The sequence below is a fragment of the Babylonia areolata genome, chromosome 2 (genome assembly GCF_041734735.1).
Source record: "Babylonia areolata isolate BAREFJ2019XMU chromosome 2, ASM4173473v1, whole genome shotgun sequence".
Classification (NCBI taxonomy): Eukaryota; Metazoa; Mollusca; class Gastropoda; order Neogastropoda; family Buccinidae; genus Babylonia; species Babylonia areolata.
In genome coordinates this window covers 55,244,217-55,254,216 of record NC_134877.1, presented here as the reverse complement: position 1 = coordinate 55,254,216, position 10,000 = coordinate 55,244,217, and the positions used below count along the sequence as shown (strand labels likewise).

Genomic DNA, 10,000 nt, shown 5'->3' with positions numbered 1-10,000 from the left:
GTTGGGTGGTTCTGTGCATTTCGCGCAACCCCTCCGCCCCCCCCCCCCCCAACCCCCCCCCCCCCCCCCCCAAACCCGGCTGTATCACTTGACAAAGTGCTGTTTTGAAAACTGGCACTAAGTTTGAAAACCGCTTTCAAAAGTGAAGCTAAATCATAGCTAACACACACAGACACGGCCACAGACACACACAGACACACACACACTCTCTCTCTCTCTCACACGGACACACACACACACGCACACAGACAACACACACACACACACACACACACAAAGATATCTACATTTTACCATCCCAATAGGGAGGGGGGGGGGATGCAGGGAGAGACCAGCTTTGTTCTTCTTCCAGTGGAACGCACGTCTGGGGATGGGAAGTTTGCACGATGTGTCCACTGGCATGTTGCAGGCAATCCGCACTGTCTACCAGCAACAAAGCGAACGGGGCAGACCGTAAAATGGACACGTTACATGGCTGACCGGCATCAAAAAGGCCCAGGACGTGTGTGTGTGTCTAGCGGATCTGAGAGTCGTCTAGCGAGCTGCCTCTACACGAACACTCTGATGATGCAAAAACAGTGCCTTTTTTTCTTGTTGTAGTATTCTCTCTCTCTCTCTCTGTCTCTCTCTCTCAAATTTCATTCCTTGAATAAAAACATTTTGAGTTCTGAGCTCTCTCTCTCTCAGGAAACTGCGCACGATCGTTTTGTTAACTGACCCAATGAAAGGGCTATAATCATTGTGGACATACCAGTGCTTAAGATCAAACATACTTAAAAGGGACTTGGTTAACAGTTTTATGACAAAAAATATGCTCAGATTTTCCGAAACGACGATCGTGTTTCCATATCAGACATCAGCGCAGTGATGAGAGTGACTTTGTTGAAACAACCACTTCCCGTGCTGTGTGTGCTGTGTGTGACAGTGCTCATCTTGTGCATGGATGTTGGAAATAATACTGAACAGGTGATACACTGGCGGTTTGGACAAATTCTACACAGTCTTCGGTTACACAAAGCTACCATCAACACAATGCTGAATGGTTACACACAGCTACCATCAACACAATGCTGAACGGTTACACACAGCTACCATCAACACAATGCTGAACGGTTACACAGCTACCATCAACACAATGCTGAACGGTTACACACAGCTACCATCAACACAATGCTGAACGGTTACACACAGCTACCATCAACACAATGCTGAACGGTTACACACAGCTACCATCAACACAATGCTGAACGGTTACACACAGCTACCATCAACATAATGCTGAACGGTTACACACAGCTACCATCAACACAATGCTGAATGGTTACACACAGCTACCATCAACACAATGCTGAATGGTTACACACAGCTACCATCAACACAATGCTGAACGGTTACACACAGCTACCATCAACACAATGCTGAACGGTTACACACAGCTACCATCAACACAATGCTGAATGGTTACACACAGCTACCATCAACACAATGCTGAATGGTTACACACAGCTACAATCAACACAATGCTGAATGGTTACACACAGCTACCATCAACACAATGCTGAATGGTTACACACAGCTACCATCAACACAATGCTGAATGGTTACACACAGCTACCATCAACACAATGCTGAACGTAAAATGGTTACACACAGCTACCATCAACACAATGCTGAACGTAAAATGGTTACACACAGCTACCATCAACACAATGCTGAATGAAAAATTCAACAAACTGGACAGCATTCTTAGCCAACTGGTGTCTGATGTCAACAGACTTAAAAGAGTTTGCTCAGCAAGGATCAGACGACATACAAAATATGCAAGAAGATTACGGTTGTATCTTTGAAAGATTAGACACTTTGGAACAAACAGTGGACAAGACGGAGGCGGAGACGAAACTGTACAGCCTAATTTTTTTCGGAATCCCAGAACCATCGGAAAGATACAGTACATCATGTGAGGACCAAATCCTGGACATTCTGGCCACGTTTTCAAACCGTGTCTGGAATTATTCAGACATCAGAAAAGCTTCCCGCATCGGAGAGAGGCGACAACATGGTGAAGAACTGAGGCCGCTGATCGTCCAGTTTCACAGGTGGGGTGACAAGATAGAAATCCTGACGGACAGAGAGCTACGAGATTCACTGAGAAGAGAGGGGATCAAAGTGACATCTGAACTCACAACAAAACAAAGAAGAACGGTAGACTTCTACAAACAGCAGGGCAAGACCGCTTTTTACAGAATGGAAGACTGCGGATAATTGACAAGAACCAGTACAGTGCACGATATCCGTACTCGATAGATTTTGATGACGGCTATGTCGAAGAAAGGCCGCATCAATCATTCATGAACTGGAACTACACCTACGGGGACACGAGAGGGACCACTACGGATATCGTGCAGACAGTCGAAGCAGCAAGAGGGAGCAGGCGAGATACGACACCCCAAATCACTGCCCTTCCAGGAGAAACCAGTTCAGTGACCGCTACTGGACCTGTGCCGATGATGACACTCACTTCTCCAGACAGCAGAGACATGGACGCTACGAGAAGCGCGGACCCAGTACATCCCACTCAACACGGTCTGCAAACGACAGGGCACCAGGAAGACTGACAAAAGAACATTTTAAAGACACCCATTCGTACCACCCAAACCGGAATCACCACGAAGCGCTTCCTCACGGAGAACGGTATGGCAGCCCAGGTCCGAGGCACAGAAGCAGCACTCAGAGAAACAAGACAACCAACAACAGGCAAGACACAAGAGACGTCCAGGGCCGCACAGAAGATGGACCAGGGCACCGTTCCTCCACCGTTCCTGTGGTGCCAGGGCACAGCACCTACAGTGAGGCCGTCGCATCAACGGCCAGTACAGACAAGGAGAACGGGAAGCGCAACGATCACCATCAGAACAGGGGTCAACGCAAGCAGTCAGTGGACTCTGCACATTCCACAGCGTCAGGAAGGAGTGGGCCACCGCTTCAGGCAGCCACAGACCCCGCTACACATGCCCCAAATAATGACAAAAATTGTGACACAGACTCGGACATAGCCACCACAAAGGTGACTGGTGACAAACTATCTGACAGACACATAGTACATAGACTGACAGAACAAAGAGGAGATAAAACACCTGTGCGTGATGAAGACAGTGACAACACAGGGACAGAGGTCCAACATACACAGGACAGTGCAAAGGATGGCAGATACACAATCCCAGAGAGAGAGAGAGAGAGAGAGAGAGAGAGAGAGAGAGAGAGAGAGAGAGTCTTGACTTCTTGAGTCTTGACATATTTATTGATTAGGCCTTTGACCCATATCAACAGAGGTTAACACATCTGGAGGTTAGTATGAAAACAACACAAACATATAATTGATAATTCACATATTTCTGATTTGAAAAGCTTTGTAAATGTAAGTGGCGAGACGTGTTTGAACGTTGAGAGAGAGAGACAGAGAGAGAGGGTGTGTCTGCGTGAATGGGAGGGAATAGGAGGAGTCACAGGAACTGATCAATGGAGAAAGCGCGTTGACAGTTTCACTGCCCGTGAGAGGAAAAGGAGGAGGAGGAGGAGGAGGAGGAGGAAAAGGAGGAGGAGGAAGGGAAAAGAACATCCAACTCCCAACCCCCCTTCCTCCACACCGTACCCTCCATACACCCACCACCTCCAAATTCCTCCCCTTGGCACAAAGCACCACTTCGATCCGGACTTCTTAACTAAGCCCCCCCCCCGCCCCCACAACGCCTCCCCCCACCCCACAAAAAAATATCCCTGCTACCCCCAACTCCCCCTCCCCTCCACTCCCTGACACCAGCCTCCCCTCCCCCCCACCCCCCGCCCGATCCCCAACACACACAATCCTCCTTCCCTACCACAGCTCTTCACCTCTCTCGTCCCTTTAGTCTGAAGAAAGATAATGGGAGAACGGAGACAAAGGGGAGGGAATCAGGAGTAAAGAAGGCCAAGAAGAACAGGGTGGGGGGTCGGGGGGGCGTACACACACAGACTGGGGAAAGGGTGACGACAGTGGGTGGGGTGGTGGGTGGTAGGGTGGAGTGTGGTGGTTGAAGCAGAAGCACGAAACACACACAGAGAGAGAGAGAGAGAGAGAGAGAGAGAGAGAGAGAGAGAGAGAGAGAGAGAGAGAGAGAGAGAGAGAGAGAGAGAGAGAGAGAGATGTTCCGTTTCTATTTGCTTCTGTCGACGTCTCCCTCTATAAATTCTATTCCTCTGTCTGCCTGTCTGTATCCATCTCTCTCCGTGCGTATGCCCATTAAAAAAAAAAATCAAAGCACAGGACATTATAATCAAAGACATAACTGACAAAAGCAATGAAATGTGTCAATGCCAATTCACACACACACACACACACACATCAAATCATGACCAACAGACATAAACACATCGATTAATTAGCACGAAAGATGTATTGTCTGTGACTAAGACCAACACACTGAACTAAAAAAAAAAAAAAAAAAAAAGAAAAGAAAAGAAAAAAAAGAACAGAAAACACGCAAAAGAAAAACAAAAAAGCATCACCCGAAAGTGAAAACGAAAAGCACCAAACCCCCCCCCCCCCCCCCCCCCCCCCCCCCCCCCAAAAAAAAACCCCAACAAAAACAAAGTCATCATCCGAAGTGGAAAAAAAACCAAAAAACCACGCACGAAAAATTTAAAGAAAAAGGAAAAAACAATAACCGAAAGTGGAGAAAAAAATCCGCTCCAAAAAATGACAAAGAAAGAAAAGGAGAGGAAAAAAAGAGAGAGAAGAGAACACGAAGGGTGAAAAAAAAAGACTTGAGCTAACAAAGGCATCCATTTGAAAAACAAAAACAAAACAAACAAACAAAACAAAAAACCCGAAAAAACAAACACAAATAAAAAACACCTGCTCCGTGGATCGCATGCAAACGAAGATTTAAAAAAAAAAAGAAAAAAAAAGAAAAAAAAGGACATGTCCACACACCCACACACATTGAAAGCACACGCACACACACGCCTCCCCATACACACTCCCCCTCCCCCCCTTGCCCCCCATCCGAATTCCCCCCCCCCCCCAACCACACACACACATGCACAATGATACGCCACAGCTCAACACTTGAGTGTGCGTGCGCACCCGGGCATTCACTGACGTCATCACTTACCAGAACCACGTGACCAGTGGATATGTCCATGTTCGTTGCGGCTGGTTCTTCGCTCCTGTGGGAAAGACAAGAAACAAACAAAAAGATAAAACAGACTGATGAAATGCGAATGCAGTTTAGGGGTTGTTTTGTGTTGGTTTTCGGTTGCAAGACGAAAAGAAAGGAAGGGATGGAAAGTTTTGATACTGGAAGAGGAGAAGAGATGAAAGAGGGTGGAAGAAAGTGAGAAGGGATAGGGGGGAGAGGGAAGAGAGAAAAGAAGAGAGAGAGGGAGGGAGGGAGAGAGAGGGAGAAAGAGAAGAGAGAGGGAGGGAGAGAAGATGGGGGGTGCAAGAGAGACAGAGAGAGAGAAAAAGAGAGAGAGAAAGGAGAGCGAGGAAGGGGAAGGGAAAGAGACAGAGGTGGGGGAGGGGGGAGAAAGAGAGAGAGAGCTAGAGGGAGGATGAGAGGACAGAGAGAGAGAGAGAGAGAGAGAGAGACAGAGAGAGAGAGAGAGAGGTGAAGGAGAATTAAATCGAAACAGTTTTTTTTTTTTACACTGATGGAAAAGGAACAAACACAAAATGGCCTGTTTTTATCCTACCACCCCCCCCCCCCACCCCAAAAAAAGATAGTTACAATTCACGAATGCGAGGAACAGAAAATAAATGCCCACACTCAAATCATCAAAAAGAAGAAAAAAAAAAAAGAAGAAAACAAGTAAAGAAAAAAGAAAAAAAAACCCACCTCAAGGAAAGAAAGACTAACAGACATTAACATTTTATAAATTATACTGCTTAAGCGTGGCATTAACAAATAATAATTGTATAACCCAAAATCAAAAAAGAAAAAAAAACAAAACAAAAGAAAGAATCGAAATGTGCGATCATCCATCTATTAACGTCAGTTCCACCGCACAGGCATTTTTAAGGTCTCCATCCTCATTCTGATTCCTACTCAGAATTGGAAGCTGATACATTTTTATTCATCTTCCTATTTACCTCAGCAGTCAGTATAATTTGCCAGGTGATTTGATAACTTTTTTTTTAGGGGGGGGTGGGTGTGTGTGTGAAAAATGCCTCCTATAGGTAGTGTCTCTTTGCAGCAAAGAAAGAAAAGAAAAGGATTGCTGTTGTTGCTGTTGCTTTGGACCGATTCATTTTCTGTACTTAGCGCTACTTTTGATTTAAACAGAATTTTATTCAGTAAATATGTCACACATGTACAGACAGACAGCGGAGCAACAACAAGCTAACAGCTTATATCGTGCTCAGGAATGTGATTAAATACATTTGTTTCGTTTGACGGCTGGTGGACGCTACACAATTGCAGTTATGTTGAAATACACATTTTCCAACTGCATATAAACGACAGTCAACGACAGCGCTACTTTTCGCTCATGTAACCCACCCCAGGTTACCACGTGTTAAAAACCCCCCAAAAAACCCACTCTCTGTTGTATCTTAAAAAAAAATTGTTTCAACCTACACTGTTCCGTCGGAATCATGTCCATACATACCCCCTTCCCCTGCCCCCCTCCCAAAATACACCCACACGCAGTATCGCTAGGCCGCAGTCCTATAGCTCTCCGCAGTCCACACCGGAGATAACAGAGACTGTCAATTTCAAGCCGCCTGCAGGCCACCCACCATGCAGTGAAGAAGACCCTGCAATACCCACACCGAGTCGAGGAGTCTCTTCCGTGGTGATGCTCAGTGGCGCTTCATCATCATCATCATCATCATCACCACCATCATCATCACATCCACCATCATCATCATCTGCGCTCGTGGGCTATACAACTCCCTCTTTCACTCCTATGTACGTGTGGGCTTGATGATGATTTGCAAATGATGATGATTTGATAATGGTAGTGATGGTGATAAGAGCGTTTTAAACCCCGCAGTTAAAGTAGCCATGCTCCATTTTGGGGAAGGGAGGGGGTTTGGAGGTTTGGGGGTGGGTGGGTGGGTGGGTGTGCGTGATGTGATTCACCGGAGGCAGGCAGCAGGCCACCACTACCACCTATACCAAGCCCGTCCCTAGTGACGACAGTAATCGCTCAGTCGCAAAGTCAGACAAAAGTGAAGAACCCCGCTCACCCCCCACCCCCCCCCACCGTCTCATGCCAATTCCATCCTTCACCACAACCACCCTTTTCCTTCCAGGATGTGGAAACAGCCGCCACCACCCTCACCACCACCACCACCTCAACTCCAGCGGACATTTCCCCATGAACCCGCCTGACTCTAAAGACTTCGACACGAACTCTCTCTCTCTGTCTCTGTCTGTCTGTCTCTCTCTCACACACACACGCAGAACACACACACACAATCTCTCTCTCTCTCTCTCCCCCCTTTCTCTCTATCTTGTGCACGTGTGTGATCGCGTGTGATCGTGTGTGAGAATGTGTGTGTGTGTGTGTGTGTGTGTGTGTGTGTGTGTGTGTGTGTGTGTGTGTGTGTGTGTGTGTGTGTACGTGGGCGCGCCTGCACGCGTGTGTTTGTGTGTGTGTGTGTGTGAGCGTATGTGGAGAGAGGGTGGGGAGGAGGGGAAGGGGAGGGGAAGGGGAGGGGAAAGGGAGAGGTGGGGAGGGGGGGGGGGGGGACGCCAAGAAATCGAAACCAAGGTCAACGGGAATGGAAAGCGAAAGAGCCGGATGTCCACAGGAAACCTCACACAATGAGAAAGAGAAAGAACAAGTCTTCCACACGACCGACCGAGACCGACCGAGCACGCGCACTGTGCGTGTGCGCGCGCGTGTGTGTATGTGTGTGCATGCATGCGTGCGTGCGTGCGTGTATACATAAGAGTGTGTATAAGAGAGAGAGAGAGAGAGGGGGGGGGGGGAGAGAGAGGAAGAGAGAAAGAGAGGTATGGAAAGATAGTGGTCGATAAACACCAATGATTCTTGCCTTTTTACTTCACGGAAGAACTGGACGAAGTGGGCGGTGGATGAAGGAAAGGAGGATGGGGGGAGGGGGCGAGGGGGAGGGGGGGGGGGGTTAGGGGTTGGGGGAAGGGGGATGGGAAAACTGGGCGGGTGGGCGGATGGGTAGGTGAGTGGTTGGGGTGTTGTAATGGAGGGAGAGAAAGAGAGAGAGAGAGAGTCTTGTCCAACCTGGAATGACCGCTCTTTCGATACATGTCTGTTGCAATCTTTTATCTGAGCACTTCCCGAAACGGAAACAGCGACACACCAGCATAACCTGGCTTCTTATCTCACGCCGCTGTCAATACAATAATTTACAAGTACGAACATAATTATTCTCAAAGGGGGGTGTCATGCCTTGTCTGTGTTATACTGCCCCCGCCCTGTCCCCCCGAAAAAAATACCCCCACGAAATGGGGGGCGAGGGAAGGGGGAGTGAACTCGGAGCCCCCCCCCCCACCCCACACACACCCCTACCCCCAACCACACACCTTCCTCCGCCCAAAACACCCACACACATTGAAAGCTATGACGGCTTGGCAGCAACAGGGCTTCCTTACCCATAGCGGGAGAAGCTGCCAGGACGTAACCACAGCATGGAGGGAGAGGCGTGGGAGGAGGAGAAGGGGGAGGAAGAGGGGGAGGAAGAGGAAGACGAGGACACTGGTGACGCCGGTAGTTGTGGTGGTGGTGGTGGTGGTGGTAGTGAAGGAGAAGGCGGAGGAGGAAGAGGAGGAGGAGGAGGAGGTGGGTGACAAAGATGACACATTGATCACACGCCTACGTGCTCGTTCATCACTTTAGCAGGCACACACCGCCGATGCATTATTCATCCTTCTTCCTCCTCGGGCCCTGGGCTCATCCAACCAACCAGCATCCCTCCTCTGTGTGTGTGAGTGTGTGTGGTATCACCACCACCACCACTACCCCTGCCCGTCTAGTTCCCTCTTCCGTCGTCACTGCCACCCGCCCACCCACCCCGCCCCGCAGAGCAGATTTCACGCTTCCAATAGTTTCTCACCCCCACCGGGCCGGGTCCAGCCGCTCACTCACTCAACCCCTCACTCCCTGTCCCCCACCCCCTTCAACAGTAAAACCGACCATCACACCACACCGCGCCCAATCTCCTCCGCCCCATCCTGGATGGTTCCAGCAGCGGCAGCGGACGCATCAAGCGGCACTACCCGCAGAATATTCCACACCAGAGACCCCCTCCGCTTCTGGTCATCACGGCAACGGCACGACAGACGCTCAACTCCCCGGGTCCCGACGCAAGAGGAAGCAGATGTGCTTTCTACACACACACACACACTGGCACAAACCCCGTGCTGGGCACGACACAAGGAAGAGAACCACACACGACCGTCCTTAGCTTGCCGCCGCCGCCGTTTCACGGGGACCAAATTCTGATGGATGCCAACTCTCTCTCTTGACAGTGGAGTCAGTCGAGTTACTGGCCAGAAAACTGGTGGGTGGGTGGGAATCGATTCTCTCGCTCCCAGCTCCCTCAGAACAAGAGAGAGAAAGAGAGAGAGAGAGAAAGACAAAGAGTCGACAATATCTCCCCCTGCTCGTAGCCAGCAGTTGTCAACTGCACGACTCCTGTCACCCAGCCTGGAAGCCAGACAGTCGCCGTATGATTATCACGTTGTGTGTCGCGCGTTCTCTGTCGCTCTTTTTACCATTCACAGTTCAGCATCCTGCTGCACAATAACACCCCACCGACACACAAAATTAACAGGCGAGCAGGACCGTGCAAATTACACACAGACACACACACCTACACACATAAACCACCAGCTTCCACTAATGAGTAGTCAGTCGAGCCACCCTTTAACAACCCAGCAGAAAACACAACCAGGCGACATGTTCCAACACCATCTGTGACCACAATCACACGGGGAGCGGGGGAGGTAAGCTGTGTGTGGCTGTGCGTCTC

At 49.2% G+C, this 10,000-nt stretch overlaps 1 protein-coding gene across 1 annotated transcript in view; it reads right to left on the bottom strand.

Annotated features, from left to right (window-relative positions):
- The window catches only part of LOC143275304 (uncharacterized), a 641,085-nt gene that overhangs the window by 77,942 nt on the left and 553,143 nt on the right, over nucleotides 1-10,000 (bottom strand). Inside the window, exon 13 of the mRNA XM_076579305.1 lies at nucleotides 5,151-5,205. Within this exon, the coding sequence (XP_076435420.1) occupies nucleotides 5,151-5,205 (55 nt within the window). The remainder of the gene's footprint in view (nucleotides 1-5,150; nucleotides 5,206-10,000) is intronic.